Source organism: Megalobrama amblycephala, unplaced genomic scaffold, assembly GCF_018812025.1.
Source record: "Megalobrama amblycephala isolate DHTTF-2021 unplaced genomic scaffold, ASM1881202v1 scaffold485, whole genome shotgun sequence".
NCBI lineage: Eukaryota > Metazoa > Chordata > Actinopteri > Cypriniformes > Xenocyprididae > Megalobrama > Megalobrama amblycephala.
In genome coordinates, this window is record NW_025953406.1 from 61,976 (window position 1) to 87,127 (window position 25,152).

Genomic DNA, 25,152 nt, shown 5'->3' on the forward strand with positions numbered 1-25,152 from the left:
GTTCCAAACTTTTGGACTGTACTGTATATATATATATATATATATATATATATATATATATATATATATATATATAATATAATGTCGTGGACATGATTGTGCCATAGAGAATTCTGTTGGAACTCTGTTACAATGACAATAAAGTAGTCTTGAAGAAGTCTTTAAGTCTTAAAACCATATAATGTATGTATATTTGTGTTTGCGACCTAATCAAATGCTGTTACAAAGAATGTGCCTGTGTTTTAGAGTGTTGAAAAACTTATCAGAAAACGGTGGAGTGGAAAACTTTCTGTTGGGACGAGCAGCATTTGACAGTGAACCTCCTCCTGTTAAAGAGGCAACTGAAAATGGCTCATCAAAGGACAAATCCAGACCACTGCATTCTCTCAAAGAGCCTTAAGAAATATGAGAGCCATAAAGAGAAAAAGGTTTCACTGAGTTTCCCAAAATCTCGTAAGTCTTCAAGATTGTGTTGCTTTTAATAAAGTGGCCTCAATGAGCATTATAGATACATAAAGTACATTTGCATATACACATTATTTGTACAAGTTAATGAATGTAATTGCATTAAATTACCTAGTACAAAATCAAACACCATATATAGCACAAAGTAGAATATGTTGACACAAACGCAGACTTGATATGATGAATATTTATTTATATATGACAAACATGTGTTAACATTATTCATGACCAAAATCTTTCTCTGTGAGCAATTTTGTCACACTATGGTGTCACAGTAAATTTAAAAGTGTTATTTATTAATTTAACACATGCTTCTCTCCAAAGCAAATTACAAATAAGAACATTACAAACATATGTGTGTGTTTTCTTTTGACTGCAGGGAACAAAAGAGAGAGAGAAAGTCCAGATACCAATCGCCCTAGTAAGTCTCTGTGTAAGTCTTTATGTACTTTACTTAATATATGTCCAATATATATTTTTTGTACATTTTTCAGTGTCAAAGCTGAATCTGGTTGTGTGTGGGAGTGATGACACATTAAAGTCCAGCATATCAGAGCTGATCCTGCAGCAGAGATTCGGGAGATCAGAGTGTATGAGAAGGGAAGTGGAGCTTCATGGACATCTGATTAGTCTGGTGGAGCTTCCAGCTCTCAGTCGGCTCTCAGAGGAGGAAGTGATGCGTCAGACTCTCCACTGTGTGTCTCTCTGTGATTCTGAAGTTCATGTTTTCCTCCTCATTATGTCTATTGGTACTCCTAATAATGAAGACAAAGCAGAAATGGAGAAGATCCAGAACATATTTGATTCCAGAAAGCATTTCATACTGCTCTTCACCTCAGAATTCTCTGTTGGAGACTTACTCACAAATCATATCAAATCCATTCCAGAAATTCAGAGATTAATCACACTATATGGTGATCAGTACAGAGTTATTGGGTTAAATGAACCTGAAAGCTCAAGACAGATCCCAGAACTACTGGATTATATAGAGAACATGAAGACTGAACCATATTCACTTCAGATGTATGTGAAAGCTCAAGAGAACAGAGTCAGACATGAAACAGAGGAAAAATATAAAGAAGAACTGAAGAGAATGGAGACTGAAATCAAAGAGTTGAAACAGAGGATTCCATCACAAGGTAAGTGTATATTTCTCTCAAAATCTCTGATATGACCCATTATGATTTCACTGCAAAAACCTGTTAAATTAACTAATCTCAGTTGATTAAATAATTAAGAGATTAATTGAGTGATGACTGACCGTTAGTTATGAACACCTTATGTTATATGATTAGTTCACTTTCAAATGAAAATTACCACAAGCTTTACTCACCCTCAAGCAATCCTAGACTTAAACTTTATCTTTCTGATAAATACAATCAGAGATATTTTAATAATTATCCTGACACGTATGAGTTTTATAATGGCAGTGAACAGGGGTCACGAGTTTGAGTTAAAAAAAAAAAAAGTGCTTCTATCCACATCCATCCGTGGGATGTAGCGTAAGCTTTTTGGACTGCAAGAGTTTTACACTTTTCATTATTTGTACGTTGAATACAAAAGGGTCTGATATTTTACTTCATAACTTGTTAAATATGGATATTTTTACACAGACACATCATTGGATTTTGGTTGAAAATGAAAATCGGGTTGACATCTAAATCCAGTATTTGTTTGATGTCAAGCTCCGACGTTGGTCTAATGTCAAATTTTGGTTGGAATAAACAACAAAAACCTAGTGGGTGCCACACATTTAGCATTAATGGAAATAACGGTTGAAGACCATTACAACTGACTTCATACACAGCCTTACATGAAATCAACTGAATATAGTAGAAGGGTGTTTAAATCTTCTTCAAGATCTGATTAAACAACTCAGCATGACTTATTACATTTCACATGTTTACACAAGTTCTTATTTAAAAATTAACAGAGGCTTTAACAGAGGCTTTTTTTAATGTTAACATTTGGTTGAAAATGTTTTGTTTGAAGTCACCTTCATTGTGTTCAGTGCAGTATTTAGTTAGGCAGTTTGGCTTGACTTTTTAACATTAGTTTTTCTCTGGGTACAGTAACTGCTTGTTATGGCAAGAAAAACAAGAGAAATTATGTTCAGATGATGTTATCTACTTGATGATGAAGTTTGATTTACTGATCATGTTTATAGTGTATTATTTGATGATATAAATATCATGTTGTTAATTCCACATTATCGATTGGAATTGTCCTGTGATTGCCTAGCAGTTTTTTAATCAAATTTTTGATTTGAATTTTGCATCAAGATTCGCACAGTAATGATGTTCGATTCTTGAACGAAATGTTCTTTTGATTCAATTCTCGGGTAAATGGTCGAGCCATTTCACTAATCAAACTGATTCGAACTTTAGTTCCGGGTTGATGACACAAGACACACAGACTGTCCTTTTGGACACAGGAGGAGACTTGGAAATGCTGGAGACAGGTAAGTAGATTGACTGGAGTCCTTGAGGTAAGCATTCAGGTAAGGCTTAATGCGAACAAGACCGGATGGTGACTGAGTGAGTGTCTTTTAACTGGTGCGTGATTGGAGTGCTGATTGAGTGCAGGTGTGTGGACGGGGTACAGTACTGGACGGGGAAGGGAGTGTGCGCTGAGATTGGATGGTGTCTGTGACAGTACACTGTTGAAGCTCTTGGTGTGCAGAGTCCCAGACCCTCTCACTCTTTCAGAACCAGAAGTTAATTTGACAGTTCCCCTGACTAATGGAACAATGGGGGTTGGTAATCGAGTACGCATTGGAAGGGAGTGAGTCCAGTAGTAGGGTTTCTGGGAGTTTTGTGCGTACTTGGCCCAACCCAGGAACTGGTTCCAAGAGTCCTGGTATCTGTGACAGAAGGTAGGGAGAAAGCAACCGATCTCCTGGATCTTCCACTCCATCTGCCCGTTCAACTGTGGGTGGTATCCAGATGATAGGCTGATGGTCACACCTAGGAGTGAGAAGAACGCTCTCCATACCCGGGAGATGAACTGAGGTCTTCTATCCGATACAATGTCCTCAGGGATACCGTAGTATCTGAAGATGTGGTTGAACATGAGTTCAGCAGTCTCCATGACAGTGGGCAGTCCCTTTAAAGGAATCAAACAACAAGATTTAGAGAATCTGTTAACAATGAACAAAATACAGGTACAGTTATTGGAAGCAGGTAGATCAGTTATAAAGTCAACTCCTAGGTGTAACCAGGGTCTGTTGGGAACGGGCAGAGAATAGAGTTTACTGGAGGGAAGATTCGTGGACTCTTGGAGATGGAGCATTCCTTGCATCCCTGCATGTACCTTCTGACGTCTGCTGCCATATTTGGCCACCAGAAGTGCTCTTTCAGCAGCGAGAGGGTTTCGTTGACCCCAGGGTGGGCAGTTTCCAGTGATGTGTGGAAAGTGTGGATGAGTGGTAATGGGACTGACGATACGTTTCTCAGGGATAATGGCTTCAGGTTCCTCAGGATTTTTCTCTGGAGTGTGGAGATGTGATAAGGCGTCTGCCTGGATGTTCCTGGATCCTGGACGGTAGGAGATGGTAAAGTTAAAGCGGGTGAAGAATAGCGCCCGGCGCGCCTGCCGTGGATTCAGTATCTTATTTATAGTGTATCTTACTTATATTCATAGTGTCCAGTAAGGGTCACAAAAGCTGTCTTCCACTCATCCCCCTCACATATGCTGGTACAGGAAAAGCAGAGAAACAGTTCGGGAATCAGTTATCACCCCACTTCAGGATCTCACCGGTCTTCTATGAGATGACTAGGTTGTGCTGCTCCAACCATGGGCACCCTATGATCACGTCAGTGGTGGAATCCTCCAGAACCAGCAGATCTTGTTGTTCCACGTGAAGTATGCCCACTTGGAGTTGAATTGGCCCAACACTTTGAAGTACTTGTTTTCGACTGAGAGGTCTTCCAGTTATTGAGTGGATCTGGTAGGTGGACAGCGTAGACGTGGTCTTGAGCTTGAGCTGACGGCAGAGGGCACCAGAGATGAAGTTGCCTGCTGACCCAGTATCAAGGAGTGCATTGACTGCAATAGAAACATCAGCAGTAGTAAGGTTTACAATCGTGGGGAGTGGTTTCATCTTATTTATGGAAGGAATGATTGCACTCACCATGGGACGAGGAGGACGAATTGGGCATACAGAGATTATATGCCCAGGAGAACCACAATTTAGGCACAGATTCTGGGTCAGCCATGGTCTTGAGAGAAACAGATTAGAGTGCTAATTGAGTGCAGGTGCGTGTGATCAGTACTCTGGTGAGGGAGTGCGCTGTGACATGATTTATTGAAAATATTTGAAAATATAAGTGGTCAATACAAATATAAGTCAATACATTTTAAATGCTTTGTCAACTTTCAATTCCTTCACTGCGTGATTCTAGTCAGCGCTGGATTCTAGCCACCACCGGATTGTTGTCAGCGCAAAACACATTTTTTATGCACGTGAATTCTTGTCAGTGCTTTAGCGCTGGTCTATGACTGGAAAAATAATCGATGCAAAAGAAACGATGCATAGCTTACATGTCACATTAAACTGGCTGTTTTTAGAATGTTGTAGGCAATTCTTTTGCAAGTAATTACAAGTTTAATCTTGTCTTGCCTGGATCTTTGGTGTAAACTCGTGAACAACCCCCAAGAACACCTGAACATCCCCCTTTCAAAAATCTTGCTTCGAACGCCCCCCATTGTTCTCTGAATGCCCCCATTGAGAAACACTAAATTAAAGAGATAGTTCACCCAAAAATGAAAATTTGATGTTTATCTGCTAACCTCCAGGGCATCCAAGATGTATGTGACTTTATTTCTTCAGTAGAACACAAATGATGATTTTTAACTCTAACCGCTGCGGTCTGTCAGCCGTATAATGCGTGTCAATGGGAACAAAATCTAAAAAAACATGCACAGACAAATCCAAATTAAACCCTGTGGCTCGTGACGACACATTGATATCCTAAGACACAAAATGATAGGTTTGTGCAAGAAACCAAACAGTATTTATATATTTTTTTTACCTCTAATGCACCCCCTATGTCCAACTGCCTTGAGCATCCGGTGTGTGAGGTCTGAAAACGCGCTCTGATGACAGAAGTGATCTCACTTCCGTTGTCAAGAACAACAAATAGCTTCAGCCATAGCCTTAGAGGAAATCAACTGAAGATAAAAGATGTTAAATCTCTTTGCGGTCTTCGGGGTATTTTGAGACCCCAAATGACGTTTGCTCAAATAAAAAAAAAATGTTCCCTTTGTCCAAATGGCATGAGACTTTGTACGGTGGTTAACACTTTTAAGATCTACAAATAAAAAAAAACAATTGGAGTGATATCTTGTTTTTATGTTAGTGTAAAAAAATAGTAACACTCGTGGTCTTCGGGGTCTCTGGAGACCCCAGGCAACAAAATGCAATTTTGTAACAATATAATATATTTTTTAAAAACCAATGTAATTTTACTCTGTTTATTAATGTTTTTTCTCAACATTTGTGCAGTTTTTGGAGCATTCGTGATATCTTTTAAATTTATATAAATAAATTAAAAATTATTTTTTAAGCATGAACAGCTTTTTATGTAAAATTCACTTTATAAAAGGCCCATATTTCTAACTTTCATTCATGTGGATAACATGGATAATTTGACATGGTTTAGTGTAAGTTTTTTGCCCATCTTTTGAAAAATGCAGTTTTAAAAGTAAAAAAAAATCAGTTTTTCAATAATAATTTTCTAATAAAAATAATAAAATAATAAAATAAATAATTTTTATTTTTGTGTGTGCGTGTGTGAGCATGTTCTTTTTGTATTGGGGATGTTTTTTGCGTTTTTGGAAGTGTGCCACTTCATTTCTGTCTGTGTATTGTGCGTTGTTTCTGATTTTGAGAATGGATTTTGTCCAGTTTCTAAGTGGGGTCTCTGTGGGTTACATTATTGATGATATTATTGAAAAACTGATTTTTTTCAGTACAAAAAATGCTAAACTTTGACAAAAAGTAATTTTTATTGTTATGATTGTGATTTCATAACATTTAGATATGAATCCAAAGATCTTACACTAAACCATGTCAAATTATCCATGTTATCCACATGAATCAAAGTTAGAAATCTGGGCCTTTTATAAAGTGAATTTTACATAAAAAGCTGCTTTTGCATAAAAACCTATTTAAATTTTGTTTTATTTATTTATTTATATAAATTTAATGGATATGACAAATCCTCCAAAAACTGTACAAATGTTGAGTAAAACATTAATAAACAGAGTAAAATTACATTGGTTTTTAAAAAATATATTATATTGTTACAAAATTGCATTTTGTTGCTGGGGTCTCCAGAGACCCCAAAGACCACGAGCGTAGTCCCCAAACGAAGACCGCACAAGGGTTAAGATACCAGCAGAGGAGGATTAAACAACTCCATATACAGCATTACCAGCTTCACTTATTACTAACCAGATTAAGTTTATGTCTGTTAAACGTCTACAGAAGCTCTTATTGAGAAGTAACCGAGGTTTACATATTGATGTTTTATAGAAAATAATAGTTTCATTTGAGACTATTATTTACCATTGAAAATATTATTCACCATTGTGATCAGCGTTTGCTTCAGTTGGGCTCTTGACCCTTGACTTTTTTAACATGCATTTTTCTCTGGCTGCTGTAACTGTTTATGGCATGAACAGCAAGAAAAAAATGATGTTGAATTATTTTATAGCCTGATCTCATAAGAATCATTGACTAGTAGCCTTGTGATTCTACAGCAGGAGATCTCGCAGTGTTTTAATCTGGTAAACTGAATGATTCTTAAAACATTAATTCGCCAGTTTATAACGTATTACACAATAAGCACTTTGAACTGCTGGGAGAATTACTCACACACAGACATCAAGAATAAGCCTATGAATCTCAACAATGTTGACATGCTTCATGCTACAACGCATAGGTGCATCATGAAAAACTCACCCATAGCTCCTGGAATGCATTGAGGCATTAAGCATGTCAAGTCAAGTCAAGTCATCTTTATTTAAATAGCGCTTTTTCAATGCAGATTGTGTCAAAGCAGCTTTACAGTGTTAACTGGTATATAATTTTGGCTGCACAGAAGCTCTTAAAGAATAGTGTCAATGCAGGCAGATCAAAGCACTGTTGAATATCAAATGTCAAGTGTCAAGTGTCCCCAACTAAGCAATCCAAAGGTGACAGCGGCAAGGAACCCAAACTCCAACAGGTGACATCAGGTGGCAAACAGGTGGCAAATAGGTGTTAAAATGGAGGGAAAAAAAACCTTGGGAAAAACCAGGCTTAGTCGGGGGGTCAGTTCTCCTCTGGCGAACAGTGCTTCGTTACGATTCAGGTTGCTATCATAAGTCTGATAGGATCGCTGTTACAACAGAGACACGGAGGCAGAGGTATAAAACAATCCAGGTACGTTTATTCACATTAAGCAGAGCACAGGGTGATGGTAAGCAGATAATGGATTCTTGAGAGATGAAGAGAATGTAATACTGTCCTGATATTGTCTTGCAGATACGGATGAAGAGATGTGATGGAAGGAATCGGCGGAGACACTCACACACACAGGCAGGTAGGCACACAAGGGGAACTGGAGACGACGGAGATGGAGGAGACGACTGGAGCAGGTAAGTATGGTGTTTAGAGTCCTTAAGGTAAGCATACATATGTTGTAGTGCAAACGAGACCGGACAGTGAGTGTGTGTGAGTGTGGTGGCTTTGTAGTGGTGGTGATTGCAGTGCTGATGAGTCACAGGTGGCGGTGATCAGTATGCTGGTGATTGAGTGCGTGGGTAAGGAAGTGAGGTGGAACCTGACGTGTCTGTGACAGTACCCCCCCTCCCATGGCCCGCTCCTGAGGGCCGCGGACCCCGACGTCGTGGTGGTCTTCCTCTAGGGCGTGGGGCAGGTCTGTCTGGGTGGTTGGCGTGGAAGGTCTGTAACAGGATAGGATCAAGGATATCATTCTTGGGAACCCATGAGCGTTCTTCGTTCTCCATAGCATTCCCAGTCGACGAGGTATTCAAGCTGACCACCACGGCGCCGGGAATCCAGGATCTCGTGAACTACGTAGGCTGTGCCGTCCTCCAGGATGAGTGGAAGGGGGGGCTCGGCGGCTGCCATGTCAGGTTCTGTGGAGGGAACAACAGAAGGGTGGTGAGGCTTTAGCAGTGATACATGGAATGTAGGATGTATTCTACTGTACTGTGGCGGGAGTTGGAGACAGTAGGTGACGGGGTTGATCTGCCGGATGATGGTGAACGGGCCAATGAAGCGGGGACTCAGCTTCTTGCAGGGCAGTCGCATCCTGATGTCCCTGGTGGACAGCCAGACCTTCTGCCCCGGTTGATAGGTAGGAGCTTCGGAGCGCCGAAGGTCTGCTGTCGTCTTGCGTCTGCGCAGGCTCTCTGCAGTTGGTGATGAGCTGAGTCCCAAACCCTCTCGCTCTCCCGGAACCAGTAGTCGACTGCAGGGACGTTGGAAGGTTCCCCATCCCAGGGGAACAGTGGGGGTTGGTAGCCGAGTACGCACTGGAAGGGTGTTAGTCCAGTTGTGGCTTGGCGGAGGAGTTCCGTGCGTACTCGGCCCAACCCAGGTACTGGTTCCAGGAGTTCTGGTGGCCGTGACAGAAGGTACGCAGGAAGCGGCCTATCTCCTGGATCTTGCTTTCCGTCTGCCCGTTCGACTGAGGATGGTATCCAGATGACAGGCTGACGGTCACACCCAGGAGGGAGAAGAAGGCCTTCCAGACGTGGGAGACGAATTGGGGTCCTCTGTCGGAGACTATATCTTCAGGTATTCCATAATGACGAAAAACATGGTTAAACATTAACTCAGCAGTGGCCATGGCGGTAGGTAGACCCTCCAGGGGTATTAGGCGGCAGGACTTTGAGAAGCGGTCTACCACCACCAGGATGCACGTGTGACCGTCAGACTCAGGGAGATCAGTGACAAAGTCCACTCCCAGGTGTGACCAGGGTCTCTCAGGAACGGGCAGAGGTAGGAGCTTGCCGGTGGGAAGATGGCGTGGGCTCTTGGAGATGGCGCACTCCCTGCAGCCCTGCACGACAGAGGGCGCCTGAGATGAAATTTCCTGCTGACCCTGAGTCGAGGAGCGCCACCACTGGAACAGAGGTATTTGCAGCAGTAAGGATTACAATAGTAGTGAGTGGTTTCATTTTCTGAATGGAGGGAAAAATAGCACTCACCACGGGCCGAGGAGGACGGGTTGGGCATGTGGAGATGACATGCCCCGGAGATCCACAATATAAGCATAAGTTCAGGGTCAGCGTTCTTTGTCTTTCATTTGAGGTGAGACGTGAATGATCGATTTGCATTGGTTCGGTGGCTGGTTCTGGGGAGCTGACGGGTTCGGACCGGCGGAGGAGGTTGGTGGTAGATGGCTGGCCCTGGTGCTCGAGGAGACACGCCTGCATACGAGAACCCACGCGGATGGCGAGTTGGATGAAGCGTTCGAGTCCCATTGAGTCCTCGTATGCAGCGAGATGCAGCCGCACGTTGGGTTCCAACCCCTGACGGAAAGTGGTGATGAGGGCTTGTTCATTCCATCCGCTGGTGGCGGCTAGCGTTCGGAACTGCAAGGCATATTCATTTACAGAGAGATTTATTTGCTTTAGATTATAGAGTTTCTCACCAGTGGAAGAATCCGTCAGAGGTTTCCCGAAGACCTCACGGAAGTGAGAGACGAACGCCGAATATGATTTGACAACAGGGCCTTTTTGGGTCCACAGAGAGTCTGCCCATTGCAGGTCTTTACCTTGCAGTTGCGAAATGATGAACGCTATTTTAGCCGTGTCGGTGGTGTAGAGGTCCGGCTGCATCTCCAGGACCAGTTCGCATTGGAGAAGGAATCCGCTGCATTCCTCCGCCGATCCTGAGTAGGGCGCCGGTTTGGCCATGGGACTGGCGGTGAATGCTGGAGAAGGAGCGGTGACGGAGGGTGCGGAAGCTGCAGCGGTGGAGGGTGATGATGAGGCTGGCTGTAGTGTGAGTGCTCGGCGCAGTGCGTCCACGAGCTCTTGAAACGGGTCATTGGTGCTCATGCTGTGAAGTTGTTATGGTCCGGTCTTCTGTTACAACAGAGACACGGAGGCAGAGGTATAAAACAATCCAGGTAAGTTTATTCACATTAAGCAGAGCACAGGGTGATGGTAAGCAGATAATGGATTCTTGAGAGATGAAGAGAATGTAATACTGTCCTGATATTGTCTTGCAGATACGGATGAAGAGATGTGATGGAAGGAATCGGCGGAGACACTCACACACACAGGCAGGTAGGCACACAAGGGGAACTGGAGACGACGGAGATGGAGGAGACGACTGGAGCAGGTAAGTATGGTGTTTAGAGTCCTTAAGGTAAGCATACATATGTTGTAGTGCAAACGAGACCGGACAGTGAGTGTGTGTGAGTGTGGTGGCTTTGTAGTGGTGGTGATTGCAGTGCTGATGAGTCACAGGTGGCGGTGATTAGTATGCTGGTGATTGAGTGCGTGGGTAAGGAAGTGAGGTGGAACCTGACGTGTCTGTGACAATCGCAACATTCAAAGTATTTATTTCAGTTCCATCCAGTTGCGGATCATATTCATCACGCCGGTATGGACGGTCTGTTGAGGAACTGTGCTACTGGCCGTTGTGTAGATGAGGCCTTCACAATGGATGATCTAGTTGACTCAATCTCTGTTGATACTTCAGGGCTGCGTTGTGGCCGTGTCATGGCGCCGGTCCTCGGTCTCACCTGGATACGGCCCGGATCCGGTTGACTACGGTAAACCTCGGGATAAACAGAAAGACTAATATTAGCGTAGATGCCATTCTTCTTCATCTGGTACATCTGGTGTTATAGGAAGTGTTCCCGGTTCCGGCTGACCTAATTTATGCAGCCTAATAATCCTTTAACGGTTATGTGTATGCCAGCTTAAAGAGATGCAATTTTAGTCTAGATTTAAACTGACAGAGTGTGTCTGCTTCCCGAACAATGTTAGGAAGATTGTTCCAGAGTTTAGGTGCCAAATAGGAGAAGAATCTACCGCCTAAACCATTTAGTGCTTTGTAAGTTATTAGCAAGATTTTAAAATCTATACGATGTTTAACAGGAAGCCAATGCAGTGATGACAGAACTGGGCTAATATGGTCATACTTCCTAGTTCTAGCAAGAACTCTAGCTGCTGCATTTTGTACGAGCTGTAGTTTATTTATCAAGCGGGAGGAATAACCACCCAGTAGAGCGTTACAGTAATCTAGCCTTGAGGTCATGAACGCACGAACTAACTGTTCTGCATTCTTCATTGAGAGCATATGTCGTAGTTTAGATATATTTTTAAGATGGAAGAATGCAGTTTTACAGATGCTAGTAACATGGCCTTCAAATGAAAGATTGGTATCAAAGAGCACACCCAGGTTCCTAGCTGACGACGAAGACTTAGCAGAGCAGCCATCAAGTGTTAGACAGTATTCTAGGTTATTACATGAAGAAGTGTTTAGGAAATTACTGGTCATCCAGTTTTTTATGTCAGCTATACATTCTGTTAATTTTGTGAATTGGTAAGTTTTGTCAGGGCGCGAAGAAATATAGAGCTGAGTATCATCAGCGTAACAATGAAAACTAATGCCATGCTTCCTAATGATATTTCCCAAGGGTAGCATGTACAGAATGAAAAGCAATGGTCCTAGTACTGAGCCTTGTGGTACTCCATATTGAACTTGTGATTGATATGACCTTTCTTCGTTTACAATTGCAAAGTGATAACGGACAGATAAGTATGATTTGAACCATGCCAATGCAATTCCACTAATGCCAACATAGTTTTCGAGTCTATTTCAAAGAATATTGTGATCAATAGTGTCAAATGCAGCACTAAGATCCAGTAACACTAATAGAGAGATACAACCACAATCTGATGATAAGAGCAAATCATTAGTAACTCTGACGAGAGCAGTCTCAGTACTATGGTACGGTCTAAATCCTGACTGGAAATCCTCACAGATACTATTTTTTCTAAAAAGGAACATAGTTGTGATGAAACTGCCTTTTCTAGTATTTTTGATAGAAAAGTGAGATTTGAGATCGGCCTGTAATTGACTAATTCTCTAGGATCAAGTTGTGTTTTTTTTAATAAGAGGTTTAATAACAGCCAGCTTAAACGTTTTTGGTACGTATCCTAGTGATGAAGATTAATTAACAATATTAAGAAGAGGATCTATGACCTCTGGAAGCATCTCTTTCAATAGCTTAGTCGGTATAGGGTCTAACATACATGTGGATGATTTTGATGATTTAACAAGTTTAGACAATTCTTCCTCTCCTAAAGCAGTAAATGAATTGAATTTTTCTTTAGGGACACTACAATGCACTGTCTGACACAATACTGCAGTAGACGGTTGCATGGTTATAATTTTTTCTCTAATATTATCAATCTTGCAAGTAAAGAAGTTCATAAAGTCATTACTGCTGTGCTCTTTGGAAACATCAGAAGTTGAAACTTTATTTCTTGTTAATTTAGCCACTGTATCAAATAAATACCTAGGGTTGTGTTTATTTTCTTCTAAAAGTTTTGAAAAATAGGCAGATCTAGCCGTTTTTAACGACTTTCTGTACTCAATAATTTTCTCTCTCCACGAAATGCGAAATACTTCTAGTTTTGTTTTCTTCCAGCTGTGCTCCATTTTTCTAGCTGCTGATTTTAGGGCCCGAGTCTGCTCATTGTACCATGGCGTTGGATTAATTTCCTTAATCTTTTTTAAATGCAAAGGAGCAACTGAGTCTAAAATGCTGGAAAAGACAGAGGCAATAGTTTCTGTTGCAGCATTGAGGTCTTCTAAGCTGTCTGGTATGCTAAGGCGATGAAACTGATCAGAAAGATGATTTATAAAGTGATCTTTAGTGGTAGAAGTGATGGTTCTACCATATTTATGGGAGGGAGGCAGTTTGCAGCCTTGACTAAATGTAGTATACACAAGACTAGATAATGATCTGAGATGTCGTCACTCTGCTGCAGAATTTCAACAGCATCAATATCGATTCCATGTGACAATATTAGATCTAAAGTATGATTACGACAATGAGTGGGTCCTGACACGTGTCTAACACCAATAGAGTTTAGAATGTCTGTAAATGCCAATCCCAATGAGTCTTTTTTATTATCTACATGGATATTAAAATCACCAACAACAAGGACTTTTTCTGCAGCTAGTACTAATTCTGATAGAAAATCCCAATCGGGTCAGTGCTTTCTATCCTTCAAGAAAGGTTGGAACGAAGGCTGCCTTCTTCCACCCTTAAGGTCTATGTGGCTGCTTTTGCAGCTTACCATGACCTTGTTGATGGCAAGTCTCTTGGGAAGCACAACCTGATCATCAGATTCCTGAGGGGGGCCAGGAGGCCCAATCCGCCTTACACTCAGCAAGTTCTCTCTTGGGGGAGGACGCAGTTGTCTTATGTGCACTCCGAGGAGCTCCCTTGAACCTTTGCTTTCAATAGAGCTGAAGATCTTGTCTTTGCGCTCCTGATATCGAACACTTGTGTTAGATTAGGTGCCTCCATATGTTGTGATTCCCCTTGGCAATCTCACATGTGTTTCCACAGTAAGTCTCCTGTGCATGTGTCTTTCCCTCGGCAAGTATCCTTGCCTTCTCTGAGGCTGAAATAGGTCCACCCTACAGGATGAGTGCTCAGAGATTATGTATCATTATGTATATGTTGATTTTGAGCTTGTAAGACTTCCAACGGGTAGGCAGCCTGTTGGCATACTTCCAGCTGGAATATGCTACCCAGTGTATTCTGTGTTAAGTATAGCCCTTTGCTTGGGTTCCCTCACTACAAGGTGCTACCACTTTTGCAGATCACTGGAAGACAGCTATTTTTTTGTAGGGGACCCCATTTGTCAGTCTGTTCTGACGTAACATAGAACATGACTGACTTAAAGGGAACGTCTAGGTTACCTACGTAACCCTCATTCCCTGAAGGAAAGAACGGTGACGTTATGTCAGAATTGCTGTTATGCTGAAATAGCCGGGTCTTATGGCTCGGTTCTGAAGCGAAGACTTGAATGCGATTTACTCATGATGCTCCTTATATACCCACACAGCGGAATTGTGCTCACGATGCAAATCATGCAGACCAAGGTACTCAGTGTACCATTGCCTCGTTTTGTTACCACTCGAAGGTGACTGGGCTCTCAGGGTGAGACCCCATTCATACGTCTGTTCTGACGTAATGTCTCCATTCCCTCCTTCAAGGAATGAGGGTTACATACGTAAACTAGATGTTCTTAATGAAACACTGCTGCAATTGGTGTAAAACACCACTATAATGGTGACTTCAAACTATTTTTTTTGTTTCAATAAAAAATAATTAACATTTATTAGAGCTAAACCTCTGTTAATTCTCAGAAACAAACATGAAAGAAATAAAGTCAATCTGGTTGTAATAAGTGAAGCTGGTATAGCTGTTTTTGTAGTTGTTTAATCATCCTCTGCTCAGATCTTGAGAAATGTAATTTATTTGGTTTGCAGTTTACAAAATCAGATCAGTTATTATTTGCAGAAGAAATTAATTTAATTGGGAATAATGTTCTCAACTGAAACATAAGTTCATGTAACCTAAGCCAAATTAGGTTACATGGACATTAACTATTGTATTAAAAACTATTGAACCATAAGTTTAAATAACTAAATTTGTCAGGTTGAAAATACTAATTTTCAAATTGTCAACCAAGCTGCAGAGAAAATAATCATTTTCAACTTTTAATATTCTAAGTCAACACAGGCTCACTGGAAAAATACCTTTTGACATATATTTAAAAAAAAACGCAAAATACATACGAATAAGTACATATGACTGCAGTTTTTTTAAAACAGAAATTAACACTAGAGGAAATAAAAAAGCAAGCACTTTTAATCATTTTCCCACACAATTATGATTACAGGGCCAGATTATGGATTGATAAACACTTGGTTTCATGCGGCTCCTTGAACAATAATGTTATGACCTCCTTCTTACCATAGTGCATGATTTGTAAACTAATATATTCTGGAGTTTGCATCACTTACCCAACTCCAGATGTTCCGTTTTACTGATGTAATAAGCTTGCTCGGTAGCTTAGCTAGTACAGAATTGTACTTGCGATGCGAAGAGTTACGGTAAAGAGTTCAAAAACAAGATAAAATGCCATGGGTACAGTTGAGTTTTTCTGTCACTTTTGCTTTTGTTATCATTATTGGGTAGGTTTAGGGTTTAGTGCAGGTGTTATTAAAAGTGATGGAGCATTTTAGCGCCACTCACTGGACATTTCAATTCAGAACTGGGGGTATATGTACAAATTCCAAGTCTTTAAAACTGTTTTGAAACAGTTTTGCACTTTTGAAACTGTGCATGATGCAATGTATTTTGCATTTTGCAATAATGAGGTTTTTCTAATGAGCCTGGGCTGTTAAGGCTGGTTCACACTGTGCGATTTTGGCCACGATTTGGTCGTCTGAGAAAATTTTGCAAATCCTAAAAGATTCCTGTAATCCTGGCCTAAAATCTATAGTCTTTGATCTCTAGTTTGGCATGTTTACCGACAGCTGATTAATGACCATTGGGATCAAATTTTACCTCAGACGAAATTCTGGCAGTGTCAGAAGATTTGGCACACAATCCTCCAGTGTGACTTCTCCTACGACGAACGTCAAATTGTCTTCATTTTTCAAGACAAGCCGTGTTTAAAATTAACAATAGAGATGTCGTTTTTAGCCACAATTTCAGTCCTGCATGTAATGCAGCTTACAGTCACCGAACGTGTGAGTTGATAATGTAAAACTCCGGAAAAGTTTTCATGCACGTGTCCGTTTTTAACGCGTCTTGACTGTCGTACAGTCTGACATTAATGACAGCTGAGATCCCACAGTGTGACATGAGGATCATGTTCGTACAGTCTGACAAGTAACCATCGTAAAGGACTGTTATATATCACACAGTGTGAACCAGCCTTTATAAGCAATTTAAACCGTTTACGGTAACACTTTACAATAACAGTACATGAATAACCATGAACTAATACCTGAATTAATAGTTACTTCAGCATGAATTCATGATTAGTTAAGATATGAACTAATCATGAACTAATGAAGAGTAATCCTTAACTAAGACAGGAGTCATAAGGATTCATGCATGAAAACAGAAGCCTTAACTACACGTTAATACAGGTTTGATAATTAATGCATTAATTAACATTTAGGGTAAACTAAATCAAACAGTCTCTATAAGAAGGAATAATACATATTTGGACTTTGAAATAAATTTAAACAATTTATTATTGACAGAATTTAAACTACTGACATCAGCAGCTTCATTATAAACATTACTGAAAGGCACAGGATTATTTTTTCATTATTTTCACTAATAATTTATCTTAAAAGGTCTTGATCTGTTTTGTGATATTCTTTCCTATCAAACTAAACTACTGTGACTTACAAAAGTTCCTGAGGAATCGGTTCCCCAAAAAAATAACCAAACAGGAAACATGAACTAAGGTCAGGGAGCGTTTGCTGGGATCAGATTCAGAAGTTCACTCTCCATCCAGACGCAGGCCGTGATCATACTGTACCTCCATTCTCTGACTTTTTGAAAAGTCACACAACATCACTTAACTGGGCTGAACACTTATATAGTTGTGTTAGTACACGTGTATTTGATAATAAGTTAATGATAAATCATGAGCTGAATTTGGTAAGTAGTTAACAGTGAAGTGTTTACGATGTGCCCCCTCAAGTAAAGTCATGACATAATTATGCATTATCAAGCTATTAGTTGATGTTAGTATATGCTTAGTTAATAATGAATTAAGTATGATGTGCCCCCTCAAATAAAGTCATGACATAAGTGTTCATTAACAAACCGTTAGTTGATGTTAGTATATGGTTAGTTAATAATGAGTTAATTATGATTGTGCCCCCTCAAGTAAAGTCATGACACAATGATGCACTTTCAAATCATTAACTAATAAATGAATAAACACTAAGAGTGCCATCCTTATTCCTTTACACCCCGGTACAAAAAAAACAAAATAAAAAGTATTTGTATTTTATTTTTATTTATATAATTAAACATATATGGACTTGAAAGCAAGCCATAAACATACCTGTAAAGACAAACATAAGGCACATTTACATGTAAAATCGGGCGCGTCCACAAGCTAATGCTAATCAAAGCATATACATTTAAATGACAAAAATACAAATACAGTTAATAACTGCATATAACCTCCTGAAAATCCCAATAAAACATACATGTAAACATGTCCTTAATTATTAATTCGGTTTACCAAAGCAGTCAACATTTATTAGTTTAAAATTACCACTCATTGCCGAAGGAACACAACAAACACTCCAAGGGTGCTTCTCATTTCTTATTTGTGCATCCTCGTTTCCTTTCCTTGCTTCCTTTCCTCACGTCTTAGCTCCACCTCTTCAGGATGCGAGGGAAGGAAGCAAGGAAAATATGCGAGGACAGAGGAATTGAATCAAGTGAAATGATATATCCTCACTCCCTTTAGCGTCACTTCAAAGCGTCATCAGCTGCACTTCAGGGACCTATCCATATGTTTAAAAAGTTTGGTTATTTTAAAAAATTATAATAAATATTAATAAAGCAAGATGCCCCGTTGAAATATATGAGGTATAAAGTTTATTTAAACTGTAAAAGTAAAGCATACATTTATATTATTGTGACAGATATGGAGGGGGAGGAGAATTTATACGTGCGTCACGTTTCTCGATGAGAAAGACTTCCGCAAAGGATGCACCTGTGTATCCTCGCTCATGACTCCTCAGGAAGCCTCCTCACTCCTCGATCCTCGTCTCCTCGCGGTGCAATTAGAGAATTGAGATGTCCTTCAAGATGGCTGAGCTCGATCGTTTTCCGGGTCATAGGATGGAGGACGGAGGAGCGAGGAGACGAGGAGGGATATTGAGAAGCACCCCATGAGAACACCTAGCGTGCGCCACTAATGAGTGTCCCACCAGAAACAAACCCTACATACTTTAGTTCCTGGAATAAACTATGACTATTTAGCTATGACTAAAGGCTGGTTCAGACTGGGCGATTTTGGCCAAGATTTGGTTGTCTGAGACAAATTTTGCAAATCCTAAAAGATTCCTATAATCTTAGCCTAAAATCTGTTGTCTTTGATCGCTAGTTTGACATGTTCACCGACAGCCGGTTAATGACCATTGCGATCAAATTTTACCTCCGACGAAATTCTGGCAGTGTCAGAAGATTTGGCGCACAATCCTCCAGTGTGACTTCTCCTACGACGAACGTCAAATTGTCTTCTTTTTTCAAGACAAGCTGTGATCAAAATTAACGATAGAGATGTCTTTGTTAGCCACCATTTCAGTCCCGCGTGTAATGCAGCTCACTGTCAACGAATGTGTATGTTTTGATGATGTAAAACTCCGGACAAGTTTTCATGTGCGCGTCCATTTTTAACGCGTTTTTACTGTCGTGCAGTCTGACATTAATGACAGCTGAGATCCCACAGTGTGACATGAGGATCATGTTCGTACAGTCTGACAAGTAACCATCGCAAAGGACTATTATAAATCGCACAGTGTGAACCCGGCTTAAGTGTAAATGAACTATAAAAATCAGAAAACGGTTTAGATCAAATTAAATTTATTAGTGGTAGTTAGTCTATTTTACATTTGGTTAGTCAAGTCAGTCAAGTCAAATTTATTTATATAGCGCTTTTACAATTGGTAATTGTTTCAAAGCAGCTTTACATATTAGAAGCACAGAAAAAAGGGAAGTGGTTAAAAATAAGCTGTACAACCAAGCGTGGTAATATGTAACATATACAAGATGGTGCTACATTAATATGTCGGCTGACTCCCAGGGGTGGAAAAAACCCCCTAGGAGAAAAACCCAGCGTGCTAACACTGGGAAAAAAGTCCTAGGAGGGAAAAAACCCCTTGGAAGATATATATAATATATGTAAATGGATATGGAGATCAAAATCTGAATTATACATTTTATTATAGAGATTAAAATAGATTATATATAAATATATTTAAGCGGATAAGGGGATTAAAAATCTGAATTATAGATGCAGCCAGAACTGGATCTGTAGGCCCATTGTCTCCTGGGCTACGTTGTAGTCAGGTCCAGACACAGGTTCTCCATCTGATCTGGATACGGCCTGGATCCAGTACCCGGCAAACCTCAGGATAAGCAGAGAGACAGATATTAGCGTAGATGCCATTCTTATTCTGATGTACAGGTATATCTAGTGTTATAGGAAATGTTCTCGGTTCCGGCCGACCTAATTATTGCAGCATAACAATCCTTTAACGGATTTGAAAAATGTTAATGTATTGATAATGTGTTATGTGTATGCAAGAGCAAAGAGATGTGTTTTTAGTCTAGATTTAAACTGACAGAGTGTGTCTGCTTCCCGAACAATGCTAGGAAGATTGTTCCAGAGTTTAGGTGCTAAATAGGAAAAGGATCTGCCGCCTTCAGTTGATTTTGATATTCTGGGTATTATCAACTGGCCTGAATTCTGAGATCGCAATAAACGTGAAGGACTATAATGCATTAAGAGGTCGCTTAGGTACTGGGGAGCTAAACCATTTAGAGCTTTATAAGTAAGTAGCAAGATTTTAAAATCTATACGATGTTTAATAGGGAGCCAATGTAATGTTGACAGAACTGGGCTAATATGGTCATACTTTCTGGTTCTAGGAAGAACTCTAGCTGCCGCATTTTGGACCAACTGTAGTCTGTTTAAAAGCCGAGCAGAACAACCACCCAGTAGAGCGTTACAATAATCTAGTCTTGAGGTCATGAATGCATGAATCAACTATTCCGCATTTGTCATTGAGAGCATATGTCGTAATTTAGATATATTTTTTAGATGGAAGAAGGCGGTTTTACAGATACTAGAAACATGACTTTCAAATGAAAGATTGGTATCAAAGAGCACACCCAGGTTCCTAACTGAGGACGAAGATTTAATGGAGCACCCGTCAAGTGTTAGAGAGTATTCAAGGTTTTTTCGTGAGGAAGTTTTTGGTCCAAAGATTAGGATATCAGTTTTTTTCTGAATTTAATAATAAGAAATTTCTTGTCATCCAGTTTTTAATGTCAGCTATGCATTCTGTTAGTTTTGTGAATTTGTAGGTTTCGTCAGGGCGCGAGGAAATATAGAGCTGAGTATCGTCAGCGTAGCAGTGAAAACTAACACCATGCTTCCTAATTATCTCTCCTAAGGGCAGCATGTACAGAGTGAAAAGCAACGGTCCTAGTACTGAGCCTTGTGGTACTCCATATTGAACCTGTGATCGATACGACATCTCTTCATTAACTACTACAGACTGATAACGGTCAGATAAGTACGATTTGAACCATGCCAAAGCAATTCCACTAATGCCAATATAGTTTTCAAGTCTTTTTAAAAGAATGTTATGATCGATAGTGTCAAAAGCAGCACTGAGATCTAATAACACTAATAGAGAAATACAGCCACGATCGGATGATAAGAGTAGATCGTTTGTAACTCTAACAAGAGCAGTCTCAGTACTATGGTATGGTCTAAATCCTGACTGGAAATCCTCACAGATTCCATTTCTTTCTAAAAAGGAACACAGTTGTGTTGAAACTGCCTTTTCTAGTATCTTTGACAGAAAAGGTAGATTCGAGATTGGCCTGTAATTTACTAAATCTCTCGGATCTAGTTGAGTTTTTTTAATAAGAGGTTTAATAATAGCCTGCTTAAAGGTTTTTGGCAAGTATCCTAGTGTTAAAGATTAATTCATTATATCAAGAAGTGGACCTACGACCTCTGGAAGCATTTCTTTCAGTAGTTTAGTCGGCATTGGGTCTAACATACATGTTGTGACTGACCGTGTGTTTGATGAACGCCGTCCGAAAAACTGCAACGCACACGGGACTCGCTGGCTGGATGTCTCGGTCGCTTGCCGGTGCCTGGGGCAAGGGTGATGTGCGGGACGCTGTACCTCGCGGTGGATCGATGAATGCCGGGCAGCAACGTCTCCACAGCTTCCCGATCTGGCGAGGACAGATCAGAATAACATACATCGGATAAATCCGCCATTCAATCGACAAGGAAGGTTGGTTTAGAGGAAAAAAGAAAGTAGATGGTAGCTAGCAGGCTAGCGGGCTATGGCTAACACTAGGTGATTACGCTGGTGGATTGCTAGTAATAAATCGTTCCGTTTAGTAATACTATGCAATAGGTTAAGTAATCTAGTGAAAAATAAGAAAGTTATATTATGTGAATAGGAATAAAGAGAAGGATTTAGGATAAACTCCACGAAGCTCCGAGCGTAGGTCAGACAGCAGGCAGGCAGCAGCGTTGAGCTACTCAGTGCTACTAAACTCAAAACTGAGACAGATCTCAGACAGATCTATGTAATTAATGGTTAGACAGATCTATGTAATTAATGGCTAAATAATCATGTGCCAATCCAATTATTTGTCACAAAGCTGCAGATTATGATATTACAGTGTAAATTATGACAGTATTAAATCACATTTAATTCAAATTCAGAGTACTTCTTGTTTACTCTAATGGAGCCTGAATTATTTAGTTTACCCTAAATGTTAATTAATGCATTAATTATCAAACATGTATTAATGCTTCTGTTTTCATGCATGAATCCTTATGACTCCTGTCGTAGTTAAGGATCACTCTTCATTAGTTCATGATTAGTTCATATCTTCACTAATCATGAGTTCATGCTGAAGTAACTATTAATTCAGGTATTAGTTCATGATTATTCATGCACTGTTATTGTAAAGTGTTACCTTGTTTACAATAATCAATAAACAAAATTATAGACATATAGCATTAAACATGCATAATGTGTCTATAATATAATTTAACAAAGTACAGCAACATCCTATTTTGAAAAGGTATTTAAATTCTGCTGTGATCTCAAATATTAATTTCTGTATTTCATGTGCTGCAGATCTATCAAATGATCCAGAGGGTCTGAGGATTGTGCTGATCGGGAGAACAGGAAGTGGAAAAAGTGCAACAGGAAACACTATTCTGGGAAGAAATGAGTTTCAGAGCCAATCAAGCTCGGATTCAGTGACAAGTGTGTGTCAGAAGGGAGTTGGTGAAGTTAATGGTCGATCAGTAGCTGTTGTTGATACTCCAGGTCTCTTTGACACAACACTGTCAAATGAAAAACTGGTGGAAGAAATAATGAAATGTGTTTCACTGTCATCACCTGGACCTCATGTGTTTGTCATTGTGTTGAGTTTGGGAAGATTCACTAAGGAAGAAGCAGACACTGTAGATCTGATAAAGAATATCTTTGGCCCAAAAGCTGCTCAGTTCAGCATCGTTCTGTTCACTAGAGGAGATGATCTTGAGAACGAGTCTATAGAAGATTATGTGGAGAGAAGTAAGTCTGCTGAACTCAAGAAACTGATCAGAGATTGTGGAAACAGATTCCTGGCTTTCAATAACAAAGAAAAACGAGAAAAAACTCAAGTGATTCAATTGTTAAACATGATAGAAGAGCTGAAAAATATTAATCAAGGCCTATACTTCACTAACAGCATGTTCGAGGAGGCAGAGATGAGCATTAAAAGAAGAATGGAGGAAATAATGAAAGAGAGAGAACGAGAAATGCAGAATCAGATAGAAGAATTACAAGCCAAACATGAAAGAGACATGATGAAGAGACTTGAGGAAGAGAACCAAAGAGCAGATAATGAGAGAAAGAAAATTGAGAATCATTTCAGAGAAAAAGAAAAACAACTCATAAAAGAGTTTGAAGAAAAAGAGAAAACAGATAAGAAGAAACGAGAGATTGAAAACCAGAAACGATCAGAAGAGGAAAAACAGAAAAGAGCTGAATATCATCAGAAAATAGAAGAAATGAAGAGAGAGATTGAAAATCAGAGATTACAGTATGAAAAACAGCAAAAAGAAAGAGAAGAAGAAGATAGAAAGAGAGAAGAGAAATACAGACGAGATCAAGAAAAGATGAAAAATGAACAAGAATGCATTATAGTTGAGTTACGAATGAAACAAGAAGAAGAAATGAAAAGGAGAGAACTGGAGGAGAAAATGAGGATTGAAGAAGAAGAGGAAGAGAGACAGAGATGGTTAAGAAAAATAAAAGAGGCTGAAAATGACAGAAAGGAAATTCAAGAGGAAATTAGACGACAGCAGAGAGAATGGGAGGATGAAATGAAACATCAGATGAGAGAACGAGAGGAAGAAGAAAGAAAGAGAAAAGAGAAACACGAGAAACAACTGAGAGAAAAACGAGAAGAACTGGAGAAAAAGATAAAGATGTTTAAGAGTGAGGCAGAAATAGAAAGACAGAAGATAGAGGAGGAGAGAAAGAAACAGAGAAAAGAAAGAGAAGAAAAAGAGAGAGAATATGAGAAAAAGAGACATGAAATGAAAAGACATTATGAACAACTGGAACAAGAGAGAAAAGTGGAGTGGGAGAGAAGAAAACGAGAAGATGACGAAAGACGAGAAAAAGAGAGAAAGAGATGGAAGAAAATGATTGAAGATCTGAAACAAGATCAAGAAGAAGAGATCAAGAGAAGAGAAGAGGAGGAGAAGAAGAGGAAAGAAAGAGAAGAGAAAGAGAGAGATGAAATGAAAAAGAAACATGAAGAAGAAATAAAATTCATGAAGAAGCAACATGAAGACGAAGCCAGAAAACAAGCAGAAGAACTGAATGATTTCAGAGAGGGAAAAGAGGAGCTCAAAAATATGCTGGAAGATCATAAGAAACAACATGAAATACTGAAGAAACTCTGTCAACACCTGAAAGAAGAAGAAAAAGAACAAAAAGACAAGAAAGAAAAGGAAAGACGAGTGCTATTACAAGAAACTGAAAAACTGAAAAATAAAAAAAGTTGTGTTGTTATGTGATAATTTTTAACAGCACAATTATGTTTTTACATAAAAATTAGTGCCTATTTTAAACAACATATTACAAGCTTAAAATGCTTTTTTTTTTTCTTTTTTTTTGTATGTTATTTGATTAAAATGATCTTGCATTTTGGGGAGGGAAGGGCCCAGCTAACAGGATTCCAGTTAATGAATATTCTCATAACTTTGACTAAAATTCTGATAAGGTTTTCCAAAGTTATGAATAAAGGTTTTTTTTTTTTTTTTTTTCAGTAATGTTAATAGAATTTTTGTTCAAAGTTATCAGGCCTTTATTAATGTTCTCAAAAGATTAGCACAAAAACATAATTTGTAAATTTTGTAGAAGTTTCGTAGCTGTAGAAGATTTTTCATCAGTGTTAGGAGAAAACATTCTTACAACAGTATTCTTGGCACATCTTTAAAACACTTACAACGACTATCTTCAGATGAATAAGATTGTGTGGCTGTTTTAAAAGAACATCCTTGGAACGTGGGAAAGTTTTGCAGAAAGTTTTGTAGCCTGTCTCATTGATATTGTCTTTTCTCTGAAATTTATGTAAAGGTTACAAGTGTTAGAATTAAACACTTTCAAAACAATGTTCCATGAAATCACCATATATTGTCATGAATATTTGATTCATATTATCATAATGTTATCAGAAAACTTCTTGAACAACACTCTTCAAATGTATGTTAAATATTAAGGATCGCTGTCTGGCTTAAAATTTGTTTGTTAAT

General features: G+C 39.4%; 1 protein-coding gene across 1 annotated transcript; it reads left to right on the forward strand.

The window, feature by feature from the left end:
* The first annotated feature begins 250 nt into the window (after positions 1-250).
* LOC125261794 (golgin subfamily A member 6-like protein 22) lies at positions 251-25,152 on the forward strand. Its single transcript, XM_048180344.1, has 4 exons — positions 251-453; positions 845-886; positions 960-1,604; positions 22,475-25,152. The coding sequence occupies exons 1-4, from the start codon at positions 348-350 to the stop codon at positions 24,412-24,414; spliced, it is 2,733 nt and encodes a 910-aa protein (XP_048036301.1). The 5' UTR covers positions 251-347; the 3' UTR covers positions 24,415-25,152.

Bases quoted from the DNA above. Each gene is read 5' to 3' on its own strand.
- LOC125261794 (XM_048180344.1), top strand. From the start codon at position 348: ATGGCTCATCAAAGGACAAATCCAGACCACTGCATTCTCTCAAAGAGC. The intron at 454-844 runs GTAAGTCTTCAA...TTTTGACTGCAG, and splicing joins ACTGAGTTTCCCAAAATCTC to GGAACAAAAGAGAGAGAGAA. The intron at 887-959 runs GTAAGTCTCTGT...TACATTTTTCAG, and splicing joins TCCAGATACCAATCGCCCTA to TGTCAAAGCTGAATCTGGTT.